Below are 14,910 nucleotides of genomic sequence, written 5' to 3' on the forward strand. Positions count from 1 at the left end.
ATCTTCTGCACATCTGTCACCCCAACGTTTAATTTGCCATACTGTAATAATTTTCTCACCATGGCCTATTTATTGCCTCACCTCCCTTATCCTACCTCATTTGCACACACTGTATATAGACTTTCTCTATTGTATTATTGACTGTATGTTTATTTATTCCATGTGTAACTCTGTGTTGTTGTTTATGTCGCACTGCTTTGCTTTATCTTGGCCAGGTCGCAGTTGTAAATGAGAACTTGTTCTCAACTAGCCTACCTGGTTAAATAAAGGTGAAATAAAAATAAATAAAAATCATGTTGTGGGGGTGCTTTGCTGCAGGAGGGACTGGTGCACTTCGCAAAATAGATGGCATCATGAGGGAGGAAAATTATGTGGATATATTGAAGCAACATCTCAAGACATCAGTCAGGAAGTTAAAGCTTGGTCGCAAATGGGACTTCCAAATGGACAATGACCCCAAGCATACTTCCAAAGTTTTGGCAAAATGGCTTAAGGACAACAAGGTCAAGGTATTGGAGTGGCCATCACAAAGCCCTGACCTCAATCCTATAGAAACTTTGTGGCCAGAACTGAAAATGCGTGTGCGAGCAAGGAGGCCTACAAACCTGACTCAGTTACACCAGCTCCGTCAGGAGGAATGGGCCAAAATTCACCCAACTTATTGTGGGAAGCTTGTGGAAGCCTACACAAAACGTTTGACCCAAGTTAAACAATTTAAAGGCAATGCTACCAAATACTATTTGAGGGTATGTAAACTTCTGACCCACTGGTTATGTGATGAAAGAAATAAAAGCTGAAATAAATCACTCTGTACTATTATTCTGACATTTCACATTCTTAAAATAAAGTGGTGATCCTAACTGACCTAAGACAGGGAATTTTTACTAGGATTAAATGTTAGGAATTGTGAAAAACTGAGTTTAAATGTAGTTGGCTAAGGTGTATGTAAACTTCCGACTTCAACTGTATATGTGAACGACCGCCTCGATTCGGTCTCATGTAGCAAAATGTGTTTTTTTACATGTTTTGGTACACCTACTGGAGAGCTCTTCTTTGTCTACACCCATTCAGCATCATTCACACCCTCTGAAGCATTAGCCCCACCCATATCTTTAAGGTTTCACATGTGAGGCCATGTGGTAAACACACCATATATCAAATAAAATCAAAGTTTATTTGTCACGTGCAGAGGATACAGAAGGTGTAAATGGTACAGTGAAGTGGTTACTTGCATAGCAGCAATATAAAACAGGAAGTGTCTAGATAAATATTTCATAATTGTTAGATGACTCTTACCCAGATACACTTGTTTAAATTGATGGGTCATGTGAAGGAAATGCTATAACCAACCCCAGATACATCCAGATAAGTGGATGGGCCACTGCTGTCTAGACATGTACACATGTTCATGAAATACTATAGATGGCTGTAACCACCCCCAGACACACCTGGTTATTTATTATTCTGTCTAGACATGTACACATGTTCATGAAATACTATAGATGGTCGTAACCACCCCCAGACACACCTGGTTATTTATTATTCTGTCTAGACATGTACACATGTTCATGAAATACTATAGATGGTCGTAATCACCCCCAGACACACCTGGTTATTTATTATTCTGTCTAGACATGTACACATGTTCATGAAATACTATAGATGGTCGTAATCACCCCCAGACACACCTGGTTATTTGATGGGCCACTGCTGTCTAGACATGTACACATGTTCATGAAATACAATAGATGGTCGTAACCACCCCCAGACACACCTGGTTATTTGATGGGCCACTGCTGTCTAGACATGTACACATGTTCATGAAATACTATAGATGGTCGTAATCACCCCCAGACACACCTGGTTATTTGATGGGTCACTACTGTCTAGACATGTACACATGTTCATGAAATACAATAGATGGTCGTAACCACCCCCAGACACACCTGGTTATTTGATGGGTCACTACTGTCTAGACATGTACACATGTTCATGAAATACAATAGATGGTCGTAACCACCCCCAGACACACCTGGTTATTTGATGGGCCACTACTGTCTAGACATGTACACATGTTCATGAAATACTATAGATGGTCGTAACCACCCCCAGACACACCTGGTTATTTGATGGGCCACTACTGTCTAGACATGTACACATGTTCATGAAATACTATAGATGGTCGTAACCACCCCCAGACACACCTGGTTATTTGATGGGCCACTACTGTCTAGACATGTACACATGTTCATGAAATACAATAGATGGCTGTAACCACCCCCAGACACACCTGGTTATTTGATGGGTCACTACTGTCTAGACATGTACACATGTTCATGAAATACAATAGATGGTCGTAACCACCCCCAGACACACCTGGTTATTTGATGGGCCACTACTGTCTAGACATGTACACATGTTCATGAAATACTATAGATGGTCGTAACCACCCCCAGACACACCTGGTTATTTGATGGGTCACTACTGTCTAGACATGTACACATGTTCATGAAATACAATAGATGGTCGTAACCACCCCCAGACACACCTGGTTATTTGATGGGTCACTACTGTCTAGACATGTACACATGTTCATGAAATACTATAGATGGTCGTAACCACCCCCAGACACACCTGGTTATTTGATGGGTCACTACTGTCTAGACATGTACACATGTTCATGAAATACTATAGATGGTCGTAACCACCCCCAGACACACCTGGCTAATTCGATGGGTCATGTAATAATCTGGGCGAAGTGTAGTCTTCTGTTTAGACATGTGACAAGCTACCTAAACAATGAACTGGAATAATCCCAACTCATACTACTACCAATACAAACATTGTCTTAGCTGTAGTATGAATCTGCATGTAGCTAAAGCTAACAAACTAGGTTTAATGTTAGCTAGCTAACATTAGGCTATAACTAGCAATGCAAATGGGTTTCTGATTTGAATAACATTACTACACAGATCACACACGTAACGTTAGCTAGCGAACCAGCAAGCTAATGTTTGCTAGCTAACTAACAGTACGCTTTAACTTGCAATAAAAACGACTTTCTGACAAAATTAGAAACGTATTTCTAAAAATGTAGCTTGACTGTTACCCGTGAATACTTCACGGCTGACTGGAACCGTTTTAACTCTGTTTTGTTTGTAGCTACATCTTGTTTGGCCAGCGTTGTGTCAAGTCACTCCGGTTCACACTGACCGTGGCGTGTGCAGAACGTAGCCCATCACTTTTTTCAACTGATCTGCCGATAGCGCCTGCTAAATTCAGGGCATCAACGTTGTTGAGAAAAGCAGCAAAACTTTTGTAGTTCTCGGTGGCTAATGTTATATCTTTCACAAACGATGCGGTAGAAAGGACTGTCAACACATACTGAACAGCTCACGTTATAGACAGACGCATGCTACATGGCAGACCAATCTAAACTCATGACCCGGCATGTCCAGCCCATCTTTATCTTAGCCAATCATGGCTAGCGGGAAGGTTCCTGTCTTTTTCCATGGTTAAACCAACTATGCTCGTAATTTAACAATTTTATTTGTATTTATGGATGGAATACAAGTTTGTTTTTAAGGCACATAAAAGTTTACATGTTCCAGAAGGCATTTCTGCCAAAAAACACATTTTGGTAAATAAATGTTTCAGTTCAAATGGCTCTCCTGTGAGGTAGTGACGTGCGACATACGCCTAGTTTCCTGAAACGAGTCACATATTCACGCCTGTCTACATAATTTCCCCTTGTGGGATAAATTAAGTATTCTGAATTGAATTCAAAGAACAGGCTTAAACCAATGTAGATTATCCCCATGTGACATGCTGTTATCCAAAACAGAGGAAAATGGCAGACATCAATCAGTCAAATGTATTTATAAAGCACTTTTTACATCAGCCGATGTTACAAAGGGCTATACAGAAGCCCAGCCTAAAACCCCAACATGTTGACGTACTGTATATGAATGAGAATAAACCTACATAGACACTACCCAACACGTGGAGCTAATCATTCAGTAGTTCCCCTCCCTGCCTTGAGATAAGAGAGAGGGAGGAGATGGCAGGTTGCCATGTTCTTGGGTGGTAGGGTTTATATGATGCACTAGCCTTGTAAGAGCAGAACTGGAGGAGGACTTAACTGCACCAAGCTTTCATGTGTATGGTGTATATTGTCCTTTTTGTATGGTGTATACATGTCCTTTTTCACTGGGTGGTAGGGTTTATATGATCTATTAGCCCTGTAAGATCTGAGGTGGAGGAGGACTTGACTGACTTTACTGCTCCAAGCTTTCATTTTAATGGACATGTCTTGTGGATGTCCTAAAATGGGCACCGTACATCTGTAGTCCAACTGACTGCATAACAGGATGTATCTCAGCATGAGTAACTAGAATACAGTCATTCCATCTGAATTGCATTTTGATTTGGTAATGCACACATTCTGAGCCCACAAATAAAGTCATACAAATTGTGGTGCACTGGGACGTATGGATTGAATCACAAGTCGATCATAGCCATCCCATGGAATGTGACTCACTGGGAAACTGGAACAACATTATAGGGTCCCTAGGAACCAATACAGGTTTTTGTTGTTTCATCATTTTAAATCGTGAGTCATGTGACTCATTGCCTCCCTCCCTCCCTCCCTCTCTCCCTCTTCCTCTTTCTCCCTCTCTCCCTTCCTGTCTTCCAGGTCCAGAATCTGAACAATATAATCTCCTTTCCCTTGGATAATGTCTTGAAGAGTGAGCTTAGAGACAGCAGACTGGTGAGTAACCCTACTGTAGTGTACACTACATAGTGGAACACTTCTGTCTCCTCTACTGTGTCTGTAAAGTCATCTAGACAGTAAGAGATACATCTAGGGCCTCCCGAGGGGCACAGCAGTCTAAGGCACTACATCGCAGTGTTGCGGCGCCACTACAGCCTGGGGTTTGATTCCAGGCTGTGTCACAACTGGCTGTGACTGGGAGTTCCATAGGGCGGCGCACAATTGGCCCAGTGTCGTCCGGGTTAGGGGAGGGTTTGGCCAGGGGAGGCTTTACTTGGCTCATCGCGCTCTAGCAACTCCTTGTCGCGGGCCAGGCACCTCCAGGTTGACTTCGGTCGTCAGTTGAACGGTGTTTCCTCCGACACATTGGTGCAGCTGGCTTCCGGGTTAAGCGAGCGGGTGTTCTGAAGCGCAGCTTGGCGGGTCATGCCTCTCCCGAGCCAAAGGCTACAGGTACTAGGGCCTGGAGTTTTACCAGGCCAGGCTTCCTTATCTTACTTAATGAGAGGTCATTCACCAGCAATAGGTTTTGTTATTGTACAGTAAACCCCATTGTTGAAGTGTCATATAAGGTGTATGAAGGGGCCAGAGCTTACTATTCACAGTCAAATGTAATCTAAGTTTGGGGCCCCTGTGCAGTGTGCTGTGACTGTGCAGTGTCCTGTGACTGTCCACACTTCAGATTTACATTTTACATTTTAGTCATTTAGCAGACGCTCTTATCCAGAGCGACTTACAGTAGTGAATGCATACATTTCATACATTTTTTTTTTTTTTTCTGTGCTGGCCCCCCGTGGGAATCGAACCCACAACCCTGGTGTTGCAAACACCATGCTCTTCCAACTGAGCTACAGGGAAGACAATAAAGACCCGGTGTTTATTTTGACTTGTTCGGAGCGCAGCCCAACTGAACTGATCTATTGTTCTTCCGTCTCCTCTTCTTTAGGAGTTGAAGAAACAGTTGGAGAAGAGCTGGAAGGACTATGACATCAAAGTGTGAGTTGATGTCGTTCTACCAAAGTGATTATGAGGGAAGTAGTCTTCCCTATGGTTTGTCTCTCAGAAAGATGGAAAGAGAGTGTTACTGTACACCAGCATCCAGTCATGTTCTGGTTTTAAGTCAATGTAATATAAGAATGGGGTTTCACTCTTCCACTCTCCCTTATCCTTTCTCCTGCTTCCTCAGGTGAAATAGTTGGAAGGAGGGAGTGTGTTACAGGAATAGGATGTTTAAAAGGGCCAAGATTAGGACAGTAAATACCTGTAAATCAACCCGTATCTCTTTCTATCATTTACACACAGACATGCACACACTCACACCTCATCCCAAGACAATTCTACAGATATCTAATGCACTGTCCTTTCACTCTTCAGCATCTGTGTCCACAAATGTTGACGTTTAGTTCGTCTCCATTGAACAATGCTCTTTTCTTTCATTGAACGCTATCAATAAAGATGCTTTACAGTCTAAAGTCCTCTACCTCTCTCTCCTCTCTCTCTCCCTGTCTCTCTCTCTCTCTGTCTCTCTCTCTCTCTACCGTTCTCTCTGTCTCTCTATACCTGTCTCTCTACCCCTCTCTCTCTACCTCTCTTTCTCTCTACCTCTCTCTCTCTCTACCTCTCTTTCTCTCTCTCTCTCTCTCTCTCTACCTCTCTCTCTCTCTCTCTACCTCTCTCTCTCTACCTCTCTCTCTCTCTACCTCTCTCTCTCTCTCTCTACCTCTCTCTACCTCTCTCTCTCTCTACCTCTCTCTCTCTATCTCAGTGGGAAGCTGGAGAAGGAGAGGAGGGAGAAGAGCCGTCAGCCGGGCCTGATCAGGATGGAGGGATACGACATGACGGAGGACATGGAGCGAGAGAGGAGGACCTTCCAGCTGCAGATGTGTGAGGTGAGGACACAGAGCTAGGATGGACACACACGTAGTAGGATAAAGTTGCCCATAGACACTGATCTAAAGTCTTGGTAACCCTAACCCTAACCACTACTACTAACACAGCTAATACCACTACTAACACTACTAACACAACACCACTACTACCACTAACACTGCTAATGCCGCTAACACCACTGCTACCGCTAACACCACTGCTACCGCTAACACCACTGCTACCCTTAACACCACTGCTACCCTTAACACCACTGCTACCGCTAACACCACTGCTACCGCTAACACCACTGCTACCCTTAACACCACTGCTACCCTTAACACCACTGCTACCGCTAACACCACTGCTACCGCTAACACCACTGCTACCGCTAACACCACTGCTACCGCTAATGCAGCTAACATCACTACTACCGCTAACGCCGCTAACACCACTACCACCGCTGCTAACACCACTACTACCGCTGCTAACACCAGTACCGGTAATGCCGCTAACACCACTACTACTGCTAACGCCGCTACTGCCGCTTACACTGTTAAGAAGCGCAGCTTGGCGGGTCATGCCTCTCCCGAGCCAAAGGCTAACACTGCTAACACCACTACTGCCACTAACACTGCTAATACCGCTAACGCTGCTAACACCACTTCTACCACTAACTCTGCTAATGCTGCTAACACCACTTCTAACACTGCTAATACCGCTAGCGCCGCTAATGTAACAGTATAGCTTCCGTCCCTCTCCTCGCCTCAACCTGGGCTTGAACGAGGGACCCTCTGCACACATCAACAACTGACACCCACGAAGCATCGTTACCTATCACGTCACAAAAGCCGCGGCCCTTGCAGAGCAAAGGGAACAACTACTTCAGGTCTCAGAGCGAGTGACATCACCCGTTTGAAATGCTATTAGCGCGCACCACCGCTAACTAACTAGCCATTTCACATCGGTTACACTAACACCACTACTAACACAACTACCACTAACACTGCTAACACCACTAACACTGCTAACACCACTAATGCCGCTAACACCACTACTACTACCGCAAACGGCGCTAATGCCACTTATTCCACTAATGACACTAATACTTCCGGGTAGGTTTGGGGGATGGGAATCTGATCCTAGATCAGTGCATATGTACAATTTCTCCCCTGAACGGCACAGATCGTGTCAAGGTGGGGGAGGAAGCCAGATCCAGACTAGACTGTGAAATGTAAAATGTGCAGCACAGATTGGAAATGGCACTGAAACCAATGCTAAGCTCAGTTAAAGTCCACAGTTACACTTTACGAGCGTAGGGGAATTTACTCTTTAGTTGGACTCTCTCTGTGAGGCCAGCTGCTGAGATGGGTGGAGGAGTAGAGGAGGAGAATTCCCCCCATTCTCCAAGGCCCTTGTCTTGATCATGTTCGTTATGGCACACAACAGAAAACATCTCCAAGGCCCTTGTCAGGTTGTACATCCCTTACACTGGGCACAAACGTTTGTTCAACGTCTAGTTTTGATTTACATTTTGGTTGAGTTGTCAACTCATGTGAATTCAATGTGAAATCAACAAAAAAATTCACCATGTCATTGGATTTAGCTTAAAAGTTGAGTAAAAAACATACAAAATGTCTGTACGTTGATTACTTTTTGCAAGTCCAATCTGTTTTCAATGTTGATTCAACATCATCACACTGATTTTGTTTTGGTTGAAATGATGTGGAAACAACGTTGATTCTACCAGTTTTTGCCCAGTGGGCTGTTTCAGTCCATTTTGCCCCATTTGGTGCATAATAAACATGACCCAGCACTGCCGCAGACAGCTTTAAACAAGGCTTTATGGAGCAGAGACACAGCAGACTGCAGTCATTCCTTCCAAAAGCAGCAGAGAGCTCCTACAGCTGGCTCGCACAAAGGCATTTTCCTTTTAAAGCAACGTTTAAAACAGTTCAAACAGTTCAAAAATGGATCAGGGGAAAAAACACACCCTGAAACTGTTCTATGCTATGTCATGTTTAGGCTATGTCCTGAGAAGCATATTGTCTGTGGCAGAAGAGACTTGTTCATATGAAAGTCCAGCATTTTTCCTGCCCATGTGTCCTGCCCAGGAAAAACTCTGGGCCCAAGTTACAGGCTACAACTAAGACCAGGAGTTTTTCCTGAACAGACAGTACATTTCTCCTACCATGATTTAATGAGTGGACTGGTTGAATCAGTAAAATGATACCCAACGGTTTATAACCAGTGTAACCGTTTCTGAACCTGAAACCAGCTCTGTAACCATGGTTACTAATCCAGTACTACGTCCTCTGGTTTGTCCAGTATCTACTGAAGATCCAGGAGCTGAGGGTACGTCAGGGTCCTGACCTGCTCCAGAGTCTCATCAAGTATTTCCAGGCCCAGCTCAAGTAAGTTCTCCTTCTATGCTTTAATGCCCCATTTTCACGCTACTGAGCCAAGCCGAGCTGTACAACAGTGGCCTGGTTATAGTCTAAAAGAAAACATTTTAAGAAAATGTAATATCCAAGACAGTACGGTTCTGGTTGGTCCTATAGTGTGAATCGTCTACTACTCATAGTAACAGCACCAAGATCTTACCTCAGGAATGTTACTGTGGTTTCTGGTGTCAAATGTTGTGGCTGTTTGGTTTTGGCTTCCTTTTACTAGGTATTGCCACGCTACTTAACAATTTTGTTGTGTTCTACGTGTGTTTGTGGTGCTTGTGTGTGTGTGTGTGTGTGTGTGTGTGTGTGTGTGTGTGTGTGTGTGTGTGTGTGTGTGTGTGTGTGTGTGTGTGTGTGTGTGTGTGTGTGTGTGTGTGTGTGTGTGTGTGTGTGTGTGTGTGTGTGTTTGGGCTTGTGTACCTGAGTGTTATGGCCGACATCCACCAATGACTCAGTGTTGTTGTATCATCTCAGTTTTTTCCAGGACGGCTTGAAAGCTGCCGAGAACCTTAGTCCCTTTGTGGAGAAGCTGGCTACATCGGTGCACATGGTAGTAACAACCGATTTGTTTTGTTTTGTCTGTCTACCTACCTACCTGTCTGTCTGTCTGTCTGTCTGACACACATACACATACACACATACACATACACACACACACACACACACACACACACACACACACACACACACACACACACACACACACTAACTACCAACTACAACTGGCCCTTAGTCATCAGATCCTACTGAAGTCCTGTACGGACACTAACAGATTATGCATCGCAGCAGACAAACCTCCTAAACCTCAACCTCATCTCTCCTCCCAGACTTTCCCAACCCACGGTCTGTCCACTATTTCATGCAATTCCTATAACTGCTCCTTCATTCCCGAAAGTGAAATTATTCCCCAATTTCACTGGAAGTACGGGCCCTTACGCTATAATCACCTAGACAGGTTTTCCAAACCAGTGAAAGCTTACATTTTCCTTCCCATATCCCCCAACTGCCAAACCAGGAGGCTATCCCTCGGTACTGGTTATGGTTGTCAAGGTTACATGGCAGTGGTGTGGAAGTATTTAATGGCATGGTATGGTGGTTAAATTGAGCCTGGTCCACCTTAAATGGCATGGTGTGGTGGTTATACTGAGCCTGGTCCACCTTAAATGACATGGTGTGGTGGTTATGCTGAGCCTTTTCCACCTTAAATGGCATGGTGTGGTGGTTATGCTGAGCCTGGTCCACCTTAAATGGCATGGTGTGGTGGTTATGCTGAGCCTGGTCCACCTTAAATTACATGGTGTGGTGGTTATGCTGAGCCTTTTCCACCTTAAATGGCATGGTGTGGTGGTTATGCTGAGCCTGGTCCACCTTAAATGGCATGGTGTGGTGGTTATGCTGAGCCTGGTCCACCTTAAATGGCATGGTGTGGTGGTTATGCTGAGCCTTTTCCACCTAGTGGTTTACTGACCTAGTGTCGGGTTTCTCACTCACTCACTCACTCACTCACTCACTCACTCACTCACTCACTCTCACTCACACTATCAATTTCTCTCTCTCTGGCATCAAGCACAGTGTTAGTAACGGACACTTGAGTTTAATGAGAGTGTCGGTGGTTCTTGTTGTTCTACATGGTCGGAAAAAGGGCAAGCTCGGGCACGCTGTTTCTCAGGATCAAGGAAGAATTATGGAAAAGAAACCTGTTGGGACTTTTTCACGGTTCACCTAAACGTTTTTGTGTTGTTATCCTGTTTGATTTGGCAAGACAGCACAAATTGACATGGGACCAGGCTAAGATGGGGACCCAGAAACCAAAGACTGTTCTAGTATGCTCTGTTACACTTTATTATGCAACATTATGCAATGCTTGGTTTAATAGCTGTCCACACCCATTCATTGAGGACATATCAGCAAAGCTATCCATCCCAAATCCATTATTTTTGAGAGACAGTTGGTGTTGTCAAGAGCTAGTGCACACCACGTACACCAGCAACTCCCTCCAAATGCTCCCATTTTATTAGCCAAATCAGTGTCTGTTTATATATTAGCTATAGTAGATTGCATTCAGCTAGCAAGCTGATCTGTTGTGTATGTGTGTGTGTGTATACGGTAGGTGCGTCAGGACCAGGATGAAGAGGTGAGACAGCTCTCTCAGCTACGAGACTCCCTGAGACTGCTGCTACAGATGGAGGGAAAAGAGGTACTGTTCATTAGGCACCAAACGGAAGGAAACTGACCGAAACAGAGGGGGACTACCTGGGCTTGTCCAATAAGAAGTGTTCATTTTCCTTTAGAAAATGCTTTAAATGTTTTCCATTACTTGCCCTAATGAATACAACCCTGGTGGGTGGTAAAAGAAAAGAAAACAGGTATCTTTTCAAACTAATCATAGTCAATCTATATTGTAATAAAGTATTTTTCTCCCGTTTTGTCCCAGGAATACCTGACCAGAAAGAACTCTGGTAACGGCTACAGCATCCACCAGCCTCAAGGCAACAAGAAGTACGGTACGGAGAAATCAGGCTTCCTACAGAAGAGGAGTGACGGGTGAGTCTGTCTGGAGATTGTGGAAAATACTGATAAATATATTGACTGTGTACTGAAAACACACAAGGCTCCACTTCCAGCATTAACCCCAATAGGAGGATTCTGTTAGCCTGTGTAACGGAGATTAGAACGTGCTGTGAGCTCACTTTACAGCCAGCTTGAAATGTTGCCAATGGTGCTATCGAATTGGATCCTTTTCTATAGCTGAACTGGTTTTTCTGTTGTCAAGTGGGCGGTCACGTGTTGGTGAGGCAGTGGACTGTGGTTCAAGCCCAGTCAGAGGCAAGTTTAAGGGAGGCAACGCTATATGATAAGCTAGCACACATTGGATTTGGCAAGACGGCACAAACCGACCCGGAACTAGGCTAGGATTCCACAGGCTGTTTTATGGTTGTGACTAGTACAGGTACGGACGAGATTAACCATTGAACTACCACGGAAGTTTGGACTTGATGATGAGTCGGAGTCCGATATCTCAGAGTTCTCTAAGTAAAAATCAATAGTTTCACTGGCGATTTTTTTTATTTCTGATTTAAATATCTGTGTACTGTTGCTTGTATCCATAGACACTTCTTCACAATTCTAGCTAGCTAAATCGATATCTAGATAAACAAACGGTAGTGCACAATGTATTTAATCATATTTATCCTATCATGTAATCACTCGCGCATGCCAAATTCTGGTGGAGGTGGGAAATAAACATCAAAATTAATCTCCAGTGAACAGATACAATAGAACCAAGCCAATTTGTCCTGCTAAATGCCAATGCTGCCTAAATATGGTATGTTCAAATTAAAACTCTCTCCCTACTGACAACCAGTTCCAGTCCTACCGCTAGAGACTAGCTAGCTATCGCCTTAGCAACGAAAGTGCCCTCGCCGTCTCATCGACTGGCTTAAAAACTTCAAGTTCAGTGGTAAATCTTGTCTGTAGCTGTACTCCATCTAGTCACAACCCTGTTTTTCTGGCTATCATATTATCCACTTTATATGGCTCAAGTTCAGGGTTCCTGACCTATAGATTGTTCAGGCAATGATCCAGTGATGTATACATATGGTATATGATATTAAGATATCTATGGGGCTAACATGGGAGCAGACCCGAGCAGGGTTAGGGTTAAGGTTAGGCCTGAGCAGGGTTAGGGTTAAGGTTAGGCCCGAGCAGGTTTAGGGTTAAGGTTAGGCCTGAGCAGGGTTAGGGTTAAGGTTAGGCCCGAGCAGGGTTAGGGTTAAGGTTAGGCCTGAGCAGGGTTAGGGTTAAGGTTAGGCCTGAGCAAGGTTAAGGTTAGGCCTGAGCAGGGTTAGGGTTAAGGTTAGGCCTGAGCAGGGTTAGGGTTAAGGTTAGGCCCGAGCAGGGTTAGGGTTAAGGTTAGGCCCGAGCAGGGTTAGGGTTAGACCCGAGCAGGGTTAGGGTTAAGGTTAGGCCTGAGCAGGGTTAGGGTTAAGGTTAGGCCCGAGCAGGGTTAGGGTTAAGGTTAGGCCCGAGCAGGGTTAGGGTTAAGGTTAGGCCCGAGCAGGGTTAGGGTTAAGGTTAGGCCCGAGCAGTGTTAGGGTTAAGGTTAGGCCCGAGCAGGGTTAGGGTTAAGGTTAGGCCCGAGCAGGTTTAGGGTTAAGGTTAGGCCTGAGCAGGGTTAGGGTTAAGGTTAGGCCCGAGCAGGGTTAGGGTTAAGGTTAGGCCTGAGCAGGGTTAGGGTTAAGGTTAGGCCTGAGCAAGGTTAAGGTTAGGCCTGAGCAGGGTTAGGGTTAAGGTTAGGCCTGAGCAGGGTTAGGGTTAAGGTTAGGCCCGAGCAGGGTTAGGGTTAAGGTTAGGCCCGAGCAGGGTTAGGGTTAGACCCGAGCAGGGTTAGGGTTAAGGTTAGGCCTGAGCAGGGTTAGGGTTAAGGTTAGGCCCGAGCAGGGTTAGGGTTAAGGTTAGGCCCGAGCAGGGTTAGGGTTAAGGTTAGGCCCGAGCAGGGTTAGGGTTAAGGTTAGGCCCGAGCAGGGTTAGGGTTAAGGTTAGGCCCGAGCAGGGTTAGGGTTAAGGTTAGGCCCGAGCAGGGTTAAGGTTAAGGTTAGGCCCGAGCAGGGTTAGGGTTAAGGTTAGGCCCGAGCAGGGTTAGGGTTAAGGTTAGGCCCGAGCAGTGTTAGGGTTAAGGTTAGGCCCGAGCAGGGTTAGGGTTAAGGTTAGGCCCGAGCAGGGTTAGGGTTAAGGTTAGGCCCGAGCAGGGTTAGGGTTAAGGTTAGGCCCGAGCAGGGTTAGGGTTAAGGTTAGGCCCGAGCAGGGTTAAGGTTAGACCCGAGCAGGGTTAGGGTTAAGGTTAGGCCAGAGCAGGGTTAGGGTTAAGGTTAGACCCGAGCAGGGTTAGGGTTAAGGTTAGGCCCGAGCAGGGTTAGGGTTAAGGTTAGGCCCGAGCAGGGTTAGGGTTAAGGTTAGGCCCGAGCAGGGTTAGGGTTAAGGTTAGGCCCGAGCAGGGTTAGGGTTAAGGTTAGGCCCGAGCAGGGTTAGGGTTAAGGTTAGGCCCGAGCAGGGTTAGGGTTAAGGTTAGGCCCGAGCAGGGTTAGGGTTAAGGTTAGGCCCGAGCAGGGTTAGGGTTAAGGTTAGGCCTGAGCAGGGTTAGGGTTAGGCCCGAGCAGTGTTAGGGTTAAGGTTAGGCCTGAGCAGGGTTAAGGTTAGGCCTGAGCAGTGTTAGGGTTAAGGTTAGACCCGAGCAGGGTTAAGGTTAGGCCCGAGCAGGGTTAGGGTTAAGGTTAGGCCCGAGCAGTGTTAGGGTTAAGGTTAGGCCCGAGCAGGGTTAGGGTTAAGGTTAGGCCCGAGCAGGGTTAGGGTTAAGGTTAGGCCTGAGCAGGGTTAGGGTTAAGGTTAGACCCGAGCAGGGTTAAGGTTAGGCCCGAGCAGGGTTAGGGTTAAGGTTAGGCCCGAGCAGTGTTAGGGTTAAGGTTAGGCCCGAGCAGGGTTAGGGTTAAGGTTAGGCCCGAGCAGTGTTAGGGTTAAGGTTAGGCCCGAGCAGGGTTAGGGTTAAGGTTAGGCCCGAGCAGGGTTAGGGTTAAGGTTAGGCCCGAGCAGTGTTAGGGTTAAGGTTAGGCATGAGCAGGGTTAGGGTTAAGGTTAGGCCTGAGCAGGGTTAGGGTTAAGGTTAGGCCCGAGCAGGGTTAGGGTTAAGGTTAGGCCCGAGCAGGGTTAGGGTTAAGGTTAGGCCCGAGCAGGGTTAGGGTTAAGGTTAAGCCCGAGCAGGGTTAGGGTTAAGGTTAGGCCCGAGAAGGGTTAGGGTTAGGCCTCAGCAGGGTTAAGGTTAGTCCC

General features: G+C 45.7%; 1 protein-coding gene across 2 annotated transcripts in view; it reads left to right on the forward strand.

Moving 5' to 3' along the window:
• LOC115172887 (arf-GAP with SH3 domain, ANK repeat and PH domain-containing protein 3) overlaps positions 1-14,910 on the forward strand; it is a 65,594-nt gene that overhangs the window by 22,063 nt on the left and 28,621 nt on the right. For both annotated transcript variants that reach the window (XM_029730719.1, XM_029730720.1), the window contains exons 4-10: positions 4,697-4,771; positions 5,721-5,770; positions 6,540-6,663; positions 8,969-9,054; positions 9,565-9,640; positions 11,201-11,287; positions 11,525-11,634. In XM_029730719.1, coding sequence (XP_029586579.1) covers positions 4,697-4,771; positions 5,721-5,770; positions 6,540-6,663; positions 8,969-9,054; positions 9,565-9,640; positions 11,201-11,287; positions 11,525-11,634 — 608 coding nt within the window. The remainder of the gene's footprint in view (positions 1-4,696; positions 4,772-5,720; positions 5,771-6,539; positions 6,664-8,968; positions 9,055-9,564; positions 9,641-11,200; positions 11,288-11,524; positions 11,635-14,910) is intronic.

The sequence above is a fragment of the Salmo trutta genome, chromosome 33, assembly GCF_901001165.1.
Source record: "Salmo trutta chromosome 33, fSalTru1.1, whole genome shotgun sequence".
NCBI classification, from domain to species: domain Eukaryota; kingdom Metazoa; phylum Chordata; class Actinopteri; order Salmoniformes; family Salmonidae; genus Salmo; species Salmo trutta.